The sequence below is a fragment of the Scomber japonicus genome, chromosome 11 (assembly GCF_027409825.1).
Source record: "Scomber japonicus isolate fScoJap1 chromosome 11, fScoJap1.pri, whole genome shotgun sequence".
Classification (NCBI taxonomy): Eukaryota; Metazoa; Chordata; class Actinopteri; order Scombriformes; family Scombridae; genus Scomber; species Scomber japonicus.
The window spans coordinates 4,787,721-4,806,295 of record NC_070588.1 but is presented as its reverse complement, the minus strand read 5'-3'; the positions used below and the strand labels follow the sequence as shown (position 1 = coordinate 4,806,295).

At 39.1% G+C, this 18,575-nt stretch overlaps 2 protein-coding genes across 2 annotated transcripts; both read left to right on the top strand.

Annotated features, from left to right (window-relative positions):
* The first annotated feature begins 206 nt into the window (after positions 1-206).
* On the top strand, positions 207-3,246 carry LOC128368310 (uncharacterized). The gene is made up of 3 exons (XM_053329101.1): positions 207-384; positions 1,480-1,637; positions 2,397-3,246. Exons 1-3 carry the CDS (start codon positions 207-209, stop codon positions 3,198-3,200), a joined length of 1,140 nt encoding a protein of 379 aa, XP_053185076.1. The 3' UTR covers positions 3,201-3,246.
* A 3,564-nt stretch (positions 3,247-6,810) lies between these two features.
* ddx18 (DEAD (Asp-Glu-Ala-Asp) box polypeptide 18) lies at positions 6,811-17,709 on the top strand. The gene is made up of 14 exons (XM_053328181.1): positions 6,811-6,916; positions 7,890-8,090; positions 8,186-8,446; positions 9,796-9,931; positions 10,623-10,723; positions 10,825-11,024; positions 11,289-11,403; positions 11,993-12,132; positions 12,595-12,756; positions 12,856-13,008; positions 14,765-14,878; positions 14,977-15,033; positions 16,178-16,355; positions 17,271-17,709. The coding sequence occupies exons 1-14, from the start codon at positions 6,811-6,813 to the stop codon at positions 17,414-17,416; spliced, it is 2,070 nt and encodes a 689-aa protein (XP_053184156.1). The 3' UTR covers positions 17,417-17,709.
* Positions 17,710-18,575: the final 866 nt, after the last annotated feature.

The following is an 18,575-nucleotide window of genomic DNA, read 5'->3' as shown; positions in this document are numbered from 1 at the left end:
TCATGCACACTCCCATACAGTAGAGGGCAGCATGCACTTTAAATGTTGGTTTGTAATCTGCAAGTTAAACTAAAAGAGTAAGAAGAAAAAGAGGGACAAGAAGAAGAAGAAGAAGATGCATCTAAAACTAAAGAAGTAAAACCTTTAAATAACACCAACAGCCTTTAGTTATATTATGATCAGAAACGTGACTTTCTGCACCGACTATGACACATTTCCGTGGTCAGATCAGGGGTCCTCACTGGGGTCCAACCATGGACAACATGCTCATTGACTTCTGGAGGAAACACGAATGTCTCTTTAATTCCTCTCTGGAGACTTACTACGACAAACACCTGAAGACTAAGCTGTGGACAGAGTTTGCTGTGTCCATTGGGAAGCCAGGTGAGATGTGACACCGGTGTTATGATGGATTTGGTGACCTGGCAGATTCAGTGACCTGCAGGGTTGTGCTCAGATCACTTTAAAGGAGCAGTGTGTGAGATTTAGTGGCATCTAGTGGGATAAACTAGGCAGAAATGAGATATAATGTTCACAAATGTGTTTTAATGAGTGTATAATTAAGCATATTTGTGTTTTTTTACCTTTTAAAATAAGTTATTTATCTACTATTTGCTTTAAGGAGTGCAGTTTTGAAGTCTTAATTTTGCATTTTGACCATCGCCTTCTTGGATTTTTGGAGCCAGAAGTGACCATATTTGGGAAAAGAGGGTGGAGTTGGTTAACTGTGATGTTGGTTAACTTTCACAAATCGAAAAAAAACAGGCTTAAAAAAACATTAAAACAAAAAATAGTTTATTCTTTACAACTTTGATTAGTATGAAAACTTCAGAAAAGTAATTCCAACTTTTCTGCTGTTTCGGAGTTTTTTCCACTCTGACCATAAAATCAATTTCTTTCTTTCTTTGCTCCCTCCTCCTTCCATCCTTCCTTCTTTGCTTCCTTCCTCCTTCCTCCCTCCCTCCTTACTCCTTTCCTTCCTTCCTTCTCTCCTAAATTCCTTCCTTCTCTCTTTACTTCCTTCCTCTTTTCCTCCTTACTTCTTTTCTTCCTTCCTCCTGTCCTTCCTTCTGTCCTTCCTTGACCCGAGGACAACAGACAGGAGGGTTAAGTAAAAATATCAATACCATAATATTAAAATACTGCAGTCATTTTTATTTATTTTCCCCTTGATCCTCATAACTCTGCCTCTAGTTTCATTTAGTCTCTATAAAATACATTAGTCAACTTTTATAAGTGTGATGTATAAATGAATCGACTTGATTATTAAATTAATCACCAACTAATTTCATAATCAAATGAGTGTCATCTTAGGTTTTGAGACTTTTTGACATTTTATGGACGAAGCAACTCATCAGCCAATTAAGAAAATAATCAACAGATTCATTGATAACGAAAAGTCGTAGCTTTATTCTTCTTCTTTACCACATAATTGCTGCTATTCAGTCACTTTTTGCATCGTCTCCTTTTTCCTCACAGTAGCTGATGTTGAGAGAAGATCCAGATCGCTCCGCACTCAGTATGGGAGGCTGTTGTGGCATCCAGAGAGGGTCAACACCTTCCAACAAAGGATGCTGAGGGAGAAACTGGATTTTCTGAGGCCTTACATCGTCCGTAGACGAGGTGATTTGTACTTGGTAAGTCGAAACCGATAAACGAACACAAGACCAGACATCAAACTAAAAAAACCTAAAAACAAGTGTTAAAGTGAGTATGACAGTTTGAACAGGTGTGTTTTGAGTTTGGATTTGAATGTGGTGATGGAGTCTGACTGTCTTATGTGTGTGTGTGGGGGGGGGGGCCTCCATAGTCTGGGTGCCGAGCAGCTGAAGGCTCGGGCACCCATGGTGTTGAGGCGTGATGTGGGGTTAGGGTTAATAGACCAGCAGAGGTTGAACGGAAGGTGCGGGAGGGGCTGTAGTCCTGGAGGAGGTCGCAGAGGTCAGAAAGGGGCTAGATCAGGGTAGTCAGTAGTCAAGGCGGGAAGTGACAAATGAATGTACCAGGATTTCAGTGCTGGATTGGGACAGTGATGGGCGGAGTCTGGAGATGTTTTTGAGGTGGAAGAAGGCAGTCCGGGTGATGTTTTTAACCCTCCTGTTGTCCTCGAGTCAAGGAAGGAAGGAAGGGAAGAGGGAAGGAAGAAGGAAGAAAGGGGGGTGAGGAGGAAGGAAGGAGGGAAGGAAGAAAGGAAGGAAGGAAAGGAGGGAGGATGGAGGAAAGAAAGAGAGAAGGAGGGAGGGAGGAAGAAAGGGAGATAGAGGAAAGAGAGAAGGAGGGAGGGAGGAAAGACGGAAGGAAGGAAGGAAGGAAGGAAGGGTCAAAACAGACAGGGTCAATTAGACTCGGGAGGACGACAGGAGGGTTAATGCTTCTAACTTCTTTATTTTTTGCAGGAGGACAAGTTTGACGATCAGGAGGACGAGGAGGAGGAGGAGCTGGAGACTGAAGGAAGTGTCGACCAGGAGATGGGAAGCACATTCAGCAGCCCGTTGGACGCTGACGCTGGCGGACGAGACCCGAACGAGGAGCTTCAATTAGTAACCTCCTCCCCATCGAACCCCGCTCCCCAGCACTGTCCGAACTCACAGCCTCAAGTCACAGAAGTTGTGTCTTTGAGCTGCGACCGCCACAATCACGACGAAGGTTCTCCGCTCGATCAGCCCGATCACACGGCTGCTCCAAACCCGACATCCAAATACGACATATTACAGCAGTTTGCAGAGGTAATGTTGGTGGATATGCGTCAGATTAAAGATCCTATCGTGCTCATGAGACTCCGCCGAGATATCACTGACCTGGTGTTCAAAGCGGTGGAGGAAGACGTGCAGAGAAGATGCGTTCGAGTGCCGTTCATCCCCTCAATTAGAGAAGGCGCTCTTTTCCAAAGCTCCTCCAGGCTCCAGCAGCAGCAGCAGCCGCCATACTCACCGTCGAACTCTTCCTGGAGGCAAAGATATATGAGGAGGAAGAGCAAAGGGTCGGAGATGGGAAGGAGGATGCAGAGATGGGAAGAGGTGAAGCACATGAGGAAGACGTCCAGGAGTCAGATAATGCTGCTGCAGCCCGTCCAGCAAGGCGAAGCGCTGGAGGGAGTGAACGAAAGCATCGCTCAGGCTATGATTCAAGCTTCTGAGATCAAAACTGAGACAGAGCCACATGCGGTGAAGATTGAGGAGGAGACGCCTCCGATGGTTTGACATTTCAAATAGAAATCCTCCTGATTACAGTCGATTCAGTGAGTAGGTGAAGGTTCGAAGACTATTCAAGACGTGGAGCACAGTTCCAGTTGTTTATTGACCTCTTTTCCAGTCAAGACATGTTATTTTTACCTTATTTTCACTTTGTAGCACTTTGTAAAAAGGTTCCAGAAATTAATTATATTGATACTGGTTAAGAAATACAAGGTAGTAATGAGGATAAAAGGTCTTAAAGTCAATTAATTAAATAATATCTAACAGGAGAGATCAGAGCAGAGAGACTTTCCTGCCTTTGTGTCATCTTCCCGGGTCAAATTGACCCCGTCTGTTTTGACTCTTCCGTCCTTCCTTCCTTCCTTCCTTCCTCCCCATTACCTTCCTTCCTTCCTTCCTTCCTTCCCATTACCTTCCTCCCTCCCTCCCCATTACCTTCCTTCTTTCCTTCCTCCCTTCCTTCCTTCCTTCCTTCTTTCCTCCCTCCCTTCCTTCCTTCCTTCCTTCCTCACTTCTTTCCTTCCTTCCTTCCTCCCTCTCTCTTTCTTTCCTCCCCATTTCTTTCCTTCCTTCCTTCCTTCCTTCCTTCTTTCCTTCCTTCGTCCCTCCCCATTACCTTCCTTCTTTCCTCTGTCCTTCTTTCCTTCCTTCCTTCCTCCCTCCTTTCCTTCCTTCTTCCTCCCTCCCTTCCATCCTTCCTTCCTTGACTCGAGGACAACAGGAGGGTTAAAACATAAGATGTATGTTTTTTGTCAAATTGACCCCGTCTGTTTTGACTGTTCCTTCCTTCCTTCCTTCCTTCCTTCCTTCCTTCCTTCCTTCCTTCTTTCCTTCTTTCCTTCCTTCTTATGTCCTCTTCCTTTCTTCCTTCCTTCCTTCCTTCCTTCCTCACTTCCTTCCTTCCTTCCTTCCTTCCTCCCTCTCTCTTTCTTTCCTCCCCATTTCTTTCCTTCCTTTCTTCCTTCCTTCCTTCCTTCATTCCTTCCTCCCTTCTTCCCTCCCCATTACCTTCCTTCTTTCCTCTGTCCTTCTTTCCTTCCTCCCGCCCTCCTTTCCTTCCTTCGAGGACAACAGGAGGGTTAAAACAATAAGATGTATGTTTCTCACAAATCTTTGCCTTTTCTAGTTGATATTTGTTCTGTACCTTTAGCGAGGTAACTTTTGTTCTTTCATGTTGTAAAGATGTTCAAAGCTGGAAAACTAGAAGTCAGATGCCAAAGATGCCAAAGAAGATGTTTTCTGTTTTAATTTGAGTGTTGTTTTGTTTCTATATAAGTTAACTGGTTGGTTAATGTGCCATGAGATACAAAGAAGCTGAAATAAAGTCTGTAGACAATGAGAGATTAAATATTGGTAGTTCCCTCCTGTGACCAGCAGGTGGCAGTGTTCGTATTCTCTGTTACATTACATGAACTGTTTGGATTTCTGCACATGACAGTTTTAATTTTAGGATTTTTTTTTTTTTCAAATCAGTAAATTAAGGTGAAAACCCAAAGCTAGCACAGAAAGTAGCATTTGTAGAGACAGCACTTTTCCAAAATAAAAAAAGTTAAAGACTGGGCTGGTTTGAATTCTCATTATTCACATGAATGAATGTTTGCATGTCTCTAATAGAGCTGGAATCACTCCATGTATAAAATGCATGTATAATTCAACCCTCACATACTGTTTATATTCTGACCCATCACAGTGCTTCCTCACATAATCAGTCTCTATATCAAACTTCTGAACCACAAATCATTCATAAAGATCTAATCAGTCACAGATAAACATGATTTATCCTTAATGAAGCTTTCAGAGAGCAGAGAGAGTTTATTCTGTAGCTACAGTATTATGATTAAAAAAAACTATATTATGGTCCAATGTTACCATAAAACGAGAACTATCTCAACAAATTGTATTAAATGTCAAGACTTCTTGTATATGGTTGACATATATATATATACAGTATATCCCTTTTAGTATGGGTCACATTAGGGGAAGGCGTCAAATTTCAGGCTAAAAGAAAAAGTATTTGGGTCAAACAGTATGTAAGGGTTAATGAACACCAGTTAATTCTGTTAAAATATGATTTACAGGTAAGTCATGTTAGGATTAACGTGATTGATGCAAGCTGTACATGCTAGATAATAGAGGGTTAAGTTTGGAGAGCTCAGATTAACACCAGAGGAACCAAATCTAACCTTTATAAGAAGAGTAGACTTGTCATTTCAAAGATATTTTTTGCTTGGAAGTTTGCTTATTTTCCAAAAGTACAACCTCTGACCCCATTTCCAGATTGGTGTCACTAATCATGAGAAAAAGGAGGCCATAGATGCTTCAGGGAGGGTAGACTGTGCCTGAAACAGAAGATGTGACACTCTGTAATAGTTTAGAAGTAGTACATTTGACAGGTTTCTATGGCTTTGCTTCTGTTTTTAGTGTCGTTATGAGTGATTTTGGATGGATGGATGGATGGATGGATGGATGGATGAGTGATTTTGTGGAGTCTAACACATTCAGTATAATGATGAAATATTCAGCTATCAGTAAGTGATGCATTAAAGTGCTGTTGTGTCACGATGCACATAACACATAATAGATTTAGTTTTATTTACATTGTTTCTTAACAGTTTATGAGTTTTTGTAAAGCAAACACTATTGTATGTGCAAATGTAGACCACTGTAGTTTTACATATGATGTGAAGCATGTGAACTGGAGCTCATTTTACTGCCAGTTAAATTAGCTGTGAGATAAAAATCTAAAAATGCAAAAGGAAAAATGATGCAAGCACATCAGCTATCTTATGCAAGCTGTTTACCTCCCAACCTGATCTTTGTTCAAATCAATGTCAATCAATTAAAGGCAGTTTGCAACATTTTAGATATCTGTCATGCATATCTTCACTTTAAAAGGTCTTCTGACTTGTAAGTGATTGTTGTGATATTTTTAGGAAACTGGTGTAAATTAATTTAACAGGCACCACTACAGATAAGTATAATGTTTAAATAGTTAATTCACTGGATGAACACTTGTGGAAAACATTCATAGAAGAAATAAAATAGTTATTTCAGGTGTCTTATGTCTGTATCAGTTTGTTCTTTAAACATAGTACCTTCATCACCAAGCATAATCTCAAAAATATTAAAATATCTACTGAAAACCTCTCAAATGACAGCTGCCATCACATCAACTAAAAATTCTACCATTATGTAGTGTCTAGCTAGATAGCTAGATAGATAGATAGAGAGCCTTATTCCAAAATTAATTAAATTCATTTTTTCTCATCAAACTACACACAATATCCCATAGTGACAAAGCCAAAAAGGTTTTGTTTAGAAATGTTTGCAAATTTATTAAAAATAAAAAACTGAAATATTGCATGTACATAAGTATTCACACCCTTTACTCAGTACTTTGTTGAGGCAATCTTAGCAGCGAGTACGGCCTCAAGCCCTTACTTATTTTTAGGGGTGCTGAGATTAAATTTAGGGATGATTTAGGAGCAAAGGATTTAAAATCGCCGCTGTTTTACTTGCGGTGTTAGTGGTCCTTCGCGTTAGATTTTCACTCAGGCATCTCTCTGCTACCTGTCTGCAGGGGTCCTGATCTCCTCGCTCAGACACGTGTGTAACCATGGCGGACCTGCAGATGAAACTGCTCCGCAAGAAAATACAGAAAAGAAACGATAAAAACAAAGAAAGAAAACAACTAAGGACGAAAACAGAAGACGAAGAGACAGGTTAGTACTGACAGAGTGAAAATACACAGCTGTTGTTTGTTTGATTTGTTTTATTTCTTTATTTTTCTATCTTTCTTTTGCTAAGCTAAGCTACGTTAGCTCCTCACGACACGTTTTAACTAAATAAATACGATAAACAGATTTAATTAAAGGCTAAAATGTGTATAATTAGTACAATAACTAGTTCAAATATAACACTAGAGTATGAAAAAAGTATGATTAATAAATGTATAAATACAGACTGATGTAACTAAAACGTGCTATTCACTAATTTAACTATCTTAAACGATAATATTAATTATATTATAGTTCATTAGTACTTTATTATTGTGTGTATTTAGTAGCAGTATAGTGCATTAATTACATTAACTATCCGATTTAGGTGCTTTTAAGCTAAAACTTTAGATTATTAGCATATTTCTGTCACTTAAAATGTATTTTTTTCTCAAACTCAGCAGCTCAAAAAAAATCTCAAATTATTAACTTTATACGAACTTACATTAATATGAATACACATTTTAAAATCCTAAGTAGCTTAATCATGATTCATAGCAAAGCTGTTATCTGATTTTTCCACGTTTCCTGGTTCTTCAGCTACAACTTTAGATTAATTTATGTCACTTAAAATGACATTATAACCAAGTAACTAAAATGAACAATTATATTAACTAGCTCAAATATAATATATAATACAGACTACTGACATAACTATAACAAACTATTTGTGGAGTGTACAATGTTCACTTATGACAATATGTTATTAAATATATTATAGTACATTCATACTAGTGTAGTGATAATAATAATTAACTTTTCTGTTTGACTCTATTTTATTGTATTTTAACACTTTTAATCTTATTTAAATGTATTTTTATTTAGCCATGTGCTGCTTTTATATCCTGTCAAATAAACCTGCTATACATTTTACATTCCTACGTTATGATAAATGTTGTTTTTAATGTGTTTTTGACAGTAAACACAAACAGGCTGAAGGATGAGTGCTGTGAAGAACCAGCCTGTCAGACACAAACTGAGCCCAAGAAGAAGAAGCAGCTGCAGCAGAAGAAGAAGAAGCAGAATGGCGTCCCGATGGACGTACAGGCCGACACGGACGACACTCAACTAAAGAAGAAGAAGAAGAAAAGGAAGCTAACAGACACAGCTGAGTCACCAGGTAACAACTACAGGAGTTTATTTAACTTTGAATTAATGAGTTATTTTTGCTGTGATGATTAAATGTCTTCATCATCTTCATCATCTTCATCCTAGCTGAGAAGAAGACCAAAACAGTGAAAGATGATGAAGAGGAGGAGGAGGAGGAGGATGAAGAAGAGGTAGAAGCAGCTAATGGTAAGGAGCAGGCTGCTGATGAACCAGAGGAAGCTGCAGATGAAGACGACGACGACGATGATGATGATGATGATGATGATGAAGAGGAAGATGGGGAGGAGGAGGAGGATGATGATGATGATGATGAAGAGGAAGATGGTGAAGAGGGAGAGCAACCTGAGCTACCAGCTGGATTAACAGGTACTGGACACACAGTCTGTTTATTATAGTTCTGGCTGTAATATAAAGAGTAATATAAAGATAAGAAGAAGCATTTAAAGTCTGCTATAAAAAGTTCAGCTGTAAAAATAATTAATAAATAAAAAGATGATTCAGTTTGTTTGTTTTAGTCTCGCAATACCAGCCAATCAGAGACTGAAGCTGAAGTTTGGAGGTTTCAACATTGAACTTTATCAGATCAGTTAAAGCATTTAATTTGTTTCAAACTAAGAGCCAAATATCACATGATCGTTGCATCTTTGTCCACTGTGTTTCTGTCATGACTGAATGATGAAAAGCAGATACTGAAACTGATAAATGAAGTCAGTAATGTGACTTATTTAATGTCTGAAATACTCACATGTTGATGGAAGTGAAACTGACATTAATTATGCAAGCAAATGATCAGCAGATGAATTGATAGTGAAACTAATTACATGCTGATTAATAGGCTTTACACGATCAGGATTTTTGGGGCCGATCACCAAATAGTGAGTTTAAATAAACCGATCACTGATCCGATCACGTCTTCCTTGTCCACGCTCCGTTTCTTATCCTCCTCGTGTTCCCTATCCAGATACATTTGTGCTGTTGAAACATTTTGCAGATGCTTCCCCACAAGGTTCTTTAGTGTTGCACAGATTGTTAAATAGCTTGTGTTTTATCTGTCTGCCCACAACACACACATGTTTGTTTGAATCCGATAGCTGATGATTCAAGATTCAAAAAACTTTATTGTCCGTCACATTCATGACAGGGCTCAAAACTAACTGTCGGATTAAACAAACATGTCGTTGTGGAACTTCTTCGGAGTAAATGAGACAGATAAAACACAAGCCATCTGTAATCAATGTAACGGGAGCATCTGCAAAAAGCTTCAACATGACGACATTGATCGGATCGGCGAATTAAGACATTACAGCCAATCTCACTAATTGCATAAAATGCTAAATATCGGCCGATCCGATATAGCCCATCAGATCAGCGTAAAGCCTAGTAATTAATGGTTTTGATGTCCTGCTTGTGCATTTAATGAAGGATCTCCTCGATATTTAAAGGCTGCTGTTAATTCCTTGAAGTCTTGTTTGTTTTACGCTCATTAAAATCAGAGTTGAGCTGCGTTGCCTTCATGTGTTGCCCGCTCAGTGTCTCCATCATGAATCGGGTGTCAACTGAGGCATACAGAGACTGTTGTGGTTTTCTTTAAGAGGAATCATCACTGATTCTTCACACAGGGGAAACTGCAAGGACACAATGGTTAAAGCTAGTTTCTAAGGATGGATTTAAATGTAACTTTCTATTTATCAGAAACTGTTGATTTTGTGTCTCAGGAGCGTTTGAGGACACTTCCTTCGCCTCTCTCTCTGAGCTGGTGAGTGAACACACGCTGAAAGCCGTGAAGGAGATGGGCTTTGAACACATGACAGAGATCCAGCACAAAAGTATTCGTCCCCTGCTGGAGGGAAGGTAAGAATCCCCCCGTTCTCCACAGAGTCTTTTTATACTGACTTTAAACCCTGTAGGAAGTCTGGTTCAGTTTCTAATCAGTGGGATTAATTTTGGACTAAAATCATAATAGTAATAGTCTTCATACATAATTTCAAACTTGAATTTGGGAGTAGAGAGAGTGGATTATTGTGTTTTTTATGCTTTTAAAATATTTACAAACACAACATATATATATATATATATATATAATGGATTAACACCTGAGTACATAACGCTTCCATTTAATTATATAAAATGTGAATAAACAGTATTTTTGAGTGGTGTTTTTTGAGTCAAATTCAACAAAAATGTGTATCAGCTGCATTAAAAACATTTCTAGAAAGTTAAAAAATATAGATTAATAGAATACTAATACATATGTCCATATATTCAGGGTTACATGAGGATAAATCATCAGGTTGTTAACATGTTTTTTCATCTCTTAAATATATAAATGTGGTCAGATTAGACCCTGAATAGTTTAGTTTATTTGGATCTCCATTAGCTGTTACCCAGGCAACAGCTACTCTTCCTGGGGTCCATGTTAAAATAAATACAACCAATTACACCTTTACAACTTATTCCACTGAAAAATGGCTCTATACAGAACAGTTTATTTTCATGGCTGTTTAATGTAAGGGTTAAACATGTTTTCCTCTGATCTCTGCAGGGACGTTCTGGCTGCTGCAAAGACCGGCAGCGGTAAAACGTTAGCCTTCCTCATCCCGTCTATAGAGCTCATCTACAAACTCAAGTTCATGCCCAGGAACGGTAATAACCCCAATGTTTCATATCTGGTTTTACTTCCTGCATCAATCTGAATGATGGATGTAAAAACTCATCTATCCTCCACTTCCTCCTCCTCTTCTCAGGTACGGGTGTGGTGATTCTCTCTCCTACTCGTGAGTTGGCGATGCAGACGTACGGAGTGATGAAGGAGCTGATGACTCATCACGTTCACACCTTCGGCCTCATCATGGGAGGAAGCAACCGCTCGGCCGAGGCTCAGAAACTCGCTAACGGGGTGAACATCCTGGTGGCGACGCCCGGACGACTGCTGGACCACCTGCAGGTCAGCTGACATTATGTTACTATTCTTTTATTATATATATATATATATCCCCCTTTCTTCCTTCCTTCCCTCCCTCCTTCCTTCCTTCTCTCTTTTTTCCCCCTTCCCTCCTACCTTCCCCCCTTCTTTTTTCCTCTGTCCTTCTTTCCTTCCTTCCTCCCTCCCTCCTTCCCTCCTTTCCTTCCTTCCTTCCTTGACTCGAGGACAACAGGAGGGTTAATACTAAATTTAAACACTGGCTTTTGTGTGTGTGTGTGTCCTCAGAATACGCCTGGATTCATGTTCAAGAACCTTCAGTGTCTGATTATAGACGAGGCCGATCGTATCTTGGAGGTCGGCTTCGAGGAAGAACTGAAACAGATCATCAAACTGCTGCCAAGTACGTATTTAGAATAGAATATAACTTTATTTTATTGGAAAACTGTCTTTGGCTCCCCAATAACAGACTTACAGTATACAGAAATTACATTAGATATATACAATCATTCTTAAAATACATTAAAAAGTTTTTTCCCTAATAAAATGTGTTTTAAAGGGACACTTCAACGGTTTAGTGATAATAACTGGAGCCAATGATATAATAATATATTAATATCACTTAATTTAAGTTTCATTTATTGGATATAAAGTGTCACACCTCCATGACACTTTACTATTATGTCTTTTAAATAGCTGCAATAACCCTCGTATTATATTCAGGTCAGATAAACCTGTTTGTGTTACGCTGCGTTGCCTTCATGTGTTGCCCGCTCAGTGTCTCCATCATGAATCGGGTGTCAACTGAGGCATACAGAGACTGTTGTGGTTTTCTTTGAGAGGAATCATCACTGATTCTTCACACAGGGGAAACTGCAAGGACACGATGGTTAAAGCTAGTTTCTAAGGATCAATTATGTTTTAAAGTAAATCTGCGTCTAGGAAACTTTACTCACAGTTTTTAATGTCTTTTATCTGTGTGTGAATCTCAGAGCGGAGGCAGACGATGCTGTTCTCAGCCACTCAGACCCGTAAGGTGGAGGACTTGGCTCGTATCTCTCTGAAGAAGGAGCCGCTCTACGTCGGCGTGGACGACAACAAAGACAATGCCACAGTGGACGGTCTGGAGCAGGTAACACCTCCGCTACACCTCTCATATCCCCTTTTCCACCGAGCTGGAGCCAGTGCTGGTTCGGCGCTAGTGCTAGAACCAGTGCTCAGTTGGTGCTAATCCAAGCACCTCTTACTATGAACCTGTTGCTTTTCCACCGGCAAGGAGCCACGCCATTACGTCACTGTATCTCCTCGATATTTAAAGGCTGCTGTTAATTCCTTGAAGTCCTGTTTGTTTTATGCTCATTAAAAACAGAGTTAAGCTGCGTTGCCTTCATGTGTTGCCCGCTCAGTGTCTCCATCATGAATCGGGTGTCAACTGAGGCATACAGAGACTGTTGTGGTTTTCTTTGAGAGGAATCATCACTGATTCTTCACACAGGGGAAACTGCAAGGACACAATGCTCTCTACTAGTTTCTAAGGATGGATTAAATGTAACTTTGTATTTGTCAGTAAGAGCTTCTCTGCTGTGTGTTTCAGGGCTACGTGGTTTGTCCGTCAGAGAAGCGTTTCCTGCTGCTCTTCACCTTCCTGAAGAAGAACCGTAAGAAGAAGCTGATGGTCTTCTTCTCCTCTTGCATGTCCGTTAAATTCCACTACGAGCTGCTCAACTACATCGACCTGCCCGTCATGGCCATCCACGTAAGACCCGCCCCCTCGTCTCCCAGCATGCATCAGTGGTTCATCACCCTAAAAGCAGCTGCTGTAGAAATGTTTCTCTCTTTGTGTTTGACCTCGCAGGGCAAACAGAAGCAGACCAAACGAACCACCACCTTCTTCCAGTTCTGTAACGCTGACTCAGGGATCCTGCTGTGTACCGATGTGGCGGCTCGAGGTCTGGACATCCCCGAGGTGGACTGGATCGTCCAGTATGACCCCCCCGATGACCCCAAGGTCCCGTTTGCTGTCTTTTTAAATAGAGCACGACTAAAATCCAGACCTGCAGATTAGTGTTGCACGGTCTACCGGTACCCACGGTAGACCGCGGTGCCAAAACGTCACGGTGCCCACTATACCATAATTACTACACAACGGTACTACCGTTGAACACGGTGCCAGCGGGACTCATAGTTTCTGTAAAAACAAATGTGGCTTGTGAGCACAGCTGTGCTGCGCTCCTGCGCAGTGGCGCTCGCCACATCTCTTCTCTGCAGCTGCAGTCACTCAGAAAACACAGACAATCGTAGCAGAAGCAGCGGACCTGAGCGTCATGATAGCAGAGCTTCAGTAACGGAACTGGTTGTTCGGATAAAAACGAATTCTCCCGCGGCCAAACTCAAAAGCGCTTTTGTCAAAGTGAACGCGTTCATGCATGCAGCGATCTAGCGATCTGGGGAGAGGGGAAATTTGGACTTATAACACGTATAACACAATATTCATAAACTTTGATAAATAGGCGAACAGCACTGTGCAGCAGCGGAAGTACTTCGCAGCACAGAGCGTCTCTCCTGCTCACAGCTGCAGGAGAGCGTCCCGGCTGACAGGCTGAGAGCTGACGAGTCACACTGGATGGCAGAGAGATGTAGAGACGCTAACACTCTACACGTGATTAAACATGATTTTAGCGGACTTTGTTGCATTTAAAGCGATGGTTTGGTGTTTCGGTGTAATTAATTCAAGTTTATGTTGTCTATAGTTGGACTGTGCTGATTATTTTGGTCCACAAGTATTTTTTTTATGTACACTGCAATTATTTTTTACTTAACCAGCAGAGTTACAATGTAATGCATTAAATGTATGTTTATCATGCACCAACCAATATTAAGTAATTATAACTTGTGTAAATACACCTTCATAAAAATAATAATAGTAATAAAAAAAGGCTGTGGTATCGTGATACTACCCGGAACCGCGATACTTTGGCTGGTATAGTATCGTGGGTATTCATTTTGGTATCGTGACAACACTACTGCAGATAATGATTCACTTCAACACTGATTCATCTAAGAGTTACTTTCTGAATGATTTAGTCTGTGAAACATCAGAAAACTTAAAAATCAACATCATTCTTAAAGACGAATATAACGTCTTGAAAAATCTTGTTTTGAAAGACAGAAAGGCTGCACCAATTAATTATTTTCATTATTAATAGGTCTTACTTTAATAAATCAATTGTTTAGTGTATAAAATGTCAGAAAATAGTGAGAAATGTGTCGTTCACATTACTGTCTGAACAGTTTAAAACCTAAAAATAGTTATTTTATTATAAAGTGAAACCAAGAAAAACAATCAAATTATTATATTTGAGAAGCTGGTAACATCAAATTTAGCCTTTTCGTATTTTTTCTTTACAAAATAACTTAAATAATAAATCAATTATTAAAAATAGTTGGGTCTTAATTTTCTGCTGGATCAGCTAATTGTTGCAACTCAGTTTTAAAGTAATTTATTGGTTTTAATATCTAGTCTAAAAATGTTTAAAACCTTATTTTAGGTCCTAAAAATATACTATAATTTATTTCCTGTGTATTATTTATTACTTTTTTCTTTCAACTAACTACTCTGAATTGTAATAAAACTCCTTCAAATGATCATACATATATTTTCTGCTCTTAACTCACAAACACTTGAATTTAATGAACTTTTACTGACAAACTGATAATAATAATAAACATGAGTATTAATGTGAAGCCTTGTTGTCGGTCTACAGGAGTACATCCACAGAGTTGGTAGAACAGCTCGAGGCATCAACGGCCAAGGACACGCTCTCCTCATCCTCCGACCAGAAGAGCTCGGCTTCCTGCGCTTCCTCAAACAGGCCAAGGTAAAAAAAAACCCCAACAACAAGCATCATGATAGTTTTTATTTTAATACGCTTTAAAATGTCTTCAGTGTGATTAACGTCTGTCCTCTGCTGCTCAGGTGCCACTCAGCGAGTTTGAATTCTCCTGGAGTAAAATCTCTGATATCCAGTCTCAGGTAAGAAATCTTCATCTTCATCATCTTCTTCTTCTTCTGCTTCTTCTTCTTCTTCTTCTTCTTCTTCTTCTTCTTCTGCTTCCTCTGCTTCTTGTTTCTTCTTCTGCTTCCTCTGCTTCTTCTGCTGCTTCTTCTTCTGCTGCTGCTTCTTCTTCTGCTGCTGCTTCTTCTTCTGCTGCTGCTTCTTCTGCTTCCTCTGCTTCTGCTCCTTCTGCTGTTTCTGCTTCTGTGACTTCTTTTAATGTCTGAAATGCTCACGTGAAGTTTTGAGTTGACGGAAGAGACACCGACATTAATTATGCAAGAAACTGATCAGCAGATGAATTGATAGAGAAACTAATAACATGCTAATTAGAGTTTTGTTTACCTGCTGTTGTATTTAATGAAGGATCTCCTCGATATTTAAAGGCTGCTGTTAATTCCTTGAAGTCCTGTTTTGTTTTACGCTCATTAAAAACCGAGTTAAGCTGCGTTGCCTTCATGTGTTGCCCGCTCAGTGTCTCCATCATGAATCGGGTGTCAACTGAGGCATACAGAGACTGTTGTGGTTTTCTTTGAGAGGAATCATCACTGATTCTTCACACAGGGGAAACTGCAAGGACACGATGGTTAAAGCTAGTTTCTAAGGATTGATTAAATTTAACTTTGTATTTATCAGTAAGAGCTTCTCTGCTGTGTGACCTCATCTTCTGCTTTCTTCTGCTCCTGCTTCTTCTGCTTCTTCTTCTTCTTCTGCTCCTGCTCCTGTTTCTCCTTATTCTGCTCCTGCTTCTTCTTCTTCTTCTGCTCCTGCTTCTTCTTCTTATTCTGCTCCTGCTTCTTCTTCTTCTTCTGCTCCTGCTTCTTCTTCTGCTCCTGCTTCTTCTTCTTCTCCTCCCCCCCCTGCTTCGTCTGCTTCTGCTGCTTCTTCTTCTGCTTCCTCGGCTTCTTCTTCTTCTGCTTCTTCTTCTTCTACTTCTTCTGCTGCTTCTGCTTCCTCTTCTGCTTTTTCTTCTTCTTCTGCTTCCTCTGCTTCTTCTTCTTCTTCTGCTGCTTCTTCTCCTCCTGCTTCTCCTCTTCCTTCTCCTCCTCATCCAATAAAACTCAAAGACAGACTCATTTAATGTAAAACTCAACTGTGTGTGTGTGTGTGTTTGTTCCTCAGATGGATAAGCTGATCGAGAAGAACTACTACCTCCACAAGTCGGCACAGGAAGCCTACAAGTCGTACGTGAGAGCTTACGACTCCCACTCGCTCAAACAGATCTACAGCGTCAATACCCTCAACCTCCCCATGGTGGCGCTGTCCTTCGGCTTCAAAGTCCCCCCATACGTTGATCTCAGTATCCTTTTTCCTGTCGATTTACACAACATGAAAGTGAATTTTAGCTTCAAATTGCGAATTAAAAAGACTAATTTAGTGATTTAAATGTTATGTGACTTTACCTGTTTACCTCCACATGTCAGGTGTTAATTAATTATTTATCATGTCTATTTTTAACCACCAGGGGGCAGAAAACTCAACCACACACCATGATAATAATAATGTGCTGCTGATATCACTCATTTAAAGTTGTGTTTTTAGCCTCCTGCTGGGTGTGAATTCAATATTCAGTCACGTTAAAGCTCTGGACTGCTTCATCAGATCATTTAGGGTGTTAAGTGTGATTGATTAACTATTTCAAACATTTAAAATTGTAATAATAATATCATAATACTGATCTTAATTTATTTTTCACAAGTTAAAATTTACACAAAAATGACAAAGAGCAGATAGTATAGAGAGAGCAGAGAGAGGTAGAAAACCTGAATAAGTTTATTTAAAGCCAATATTACAGAAAATATTATGACGGCATAGAAGTGATAACAAACCAAATAATTACAATATCATAATTAAGATGTATAATAACTTGAGTTTGTAGATGAGCTCTATAGTTTTACCAACGCTTGCTTTGCAGCAGTAAGGGTGTCTCTGCAGAGATCAGAGCAAATAAAAACAATTTAATAATATTGATTTCTTTAAAAACCCAAAAATAGCAGAAATTAACTGAAAAGTATAATATACATTGAAATCAATAAACACTTTTATAAACACATAATATACACGTATGAAGAATTATCCATTAATTAATATTTCTCTATATATTAAACTTATTTTATTTCCATTCTGTATTAATATAAAATAAATTCCTGCTCTCAGACTTTAAACAGTAGGAGTTGTTTTTGTTGTTTTCCTTAACCCAGCTCTTCCTTCTCAGACGTGCACAGCAGTAAAGGCTTCAAGATGCAGAAGCGAGGCGGCGGCGGAGGTTTCGGTTACCAGAAAAACAAAAACCAGCACAAGTCAAGAATCTTCAAGCACGTCAACAAAGGAAGGAGCGACAAGAGGCAGTTTTCTCGTTGAGCCCTTTCAAAATAAAACTCCTCCTGGACTGATTGACTTACTACTTCTTCTGTGTTACTCAAAGAAGAACTGCCCTTTTATTCCCCCCCTTCTCTTTTTTAATTTCCTGCTTTGAACACGGCCTCAGATTAAATCTTCACCCTCTGATGTTTATTTAGACCCATTTTTTGTCTCATATGAGCGAGATATGTGTGAGATGTATTTTGTAAATGTAAAACAATAATTGTGGATCAACATTGTAACATTTTTCTTCCTTGTACCTGAAATATTAAATCTCTATCGTCTTTTGACTATATATATATATATTTAAGTTTGCATCATTTCTATTGAGCATTATAATGAAGTGAGTCTGGAGTTAAATGATGTGAGGAACTTGTGTTTATTATACAAGTCAGTTCATTACATTTCCAGTAGAGTTGAACCATCTCAAACAAAAAAAATCTGAAAATAAGCACACAGGCTGCAGAAATTATGTACATATTAAAAGTTAAACACAAGTTTTTTCAGTAAAATCACTAAAAAGTCAAGATTTGAATACAGTAACTAGACATTCATATTTAAAAATGAGGAAAAATCTTCATTTTTTGTATTAAAATGAGCTTCAAAATTCATTTTTACTGTGTTTTGATGGCTCGGATCTTTAAAAAGGTCACTTTAAAAAAAGCTACTATATAAAACTGCATTCATACATTCAAAGTATACTATTATTATTATTGCTTTGTTTACTGCATGGATTGTACTTGAGTTGATTAGTCTTAGCACTGACTTTTATAATAGTGATAATAGTGTAAGAAAAAAAATCCCTTCATAAAAAGAAACGATTCCCTTTAAAATAATAAAATAAAAAAGAAGTGAGGCTCTCATAATCATATGTCTCCATACACAGGATAAATTATAAAGTGCTGTGATGAGCCTGCACACTATCTGCTTCTTTTGTACTGCAATCAACTTCATTTTTTTATTTTTTTGAATATTTTTGACCCATTTTTTTGGAACGTTAGAAAAAAAGAAAAATTAGCAGTAACCATTTCTAACATCAATTGTAGCGTTGAAGTCGTGTTTCAATTTCATACATCTCAAAAACACTATGTACAGTAAAAAGAAGAATAAACAGTACAGTCCCCCCCCCCCCCCGCGCTTTGCTACAGTGATGAGGTTC

Excerpts from the sequence above, each read along its gene's own strand:
- LOC128368310 (XM_053329101.1), top strand. The coding sequence starts at position 207 with ATGACACATTTCCGTGGTCAGATCAGGGGTCCTCACTGGGGTCCAACC. Across the intron at positions 385-1,479 it reads TGTGTCCATTGGGAAGCCAG|TAGCTGATGTTGAGAGAAGA; the intron begins GTGAGATGTGAC and ends TTTTCCTCACAG. Across the intron at positions 1,638-2,396 it reads GACGAGGTGATTTGTACTTG|GAGGACAAGTTTGACGATCA; the intron begins GTAAGTCGAAAC and ends TATTTTTTGCAG.
- ddx18 (XM_053328181.1), top strand. The coding sequence starts at position 6,811 with ATGGCGGACCTGCAGATGAAACTGCTCCGCAAGAAAATACAGAAAAGA. Across the intron at positions 11,025-11,288 it reads GACTGCTGGACCACCTGCAG|AATACGCCTGGATTCATGTT; the intron begins GTCAGCTGACAT and ends GTGTGTCCTCAG. Across the intron at positions 14,879-14,976 it reads GCTTCCTCAAACAGGCCAAG|GTGCCACTCAGCGAGTTTGA; the intron begins GTAAAAAAAAAC and ends TCTGCTGCTCAG.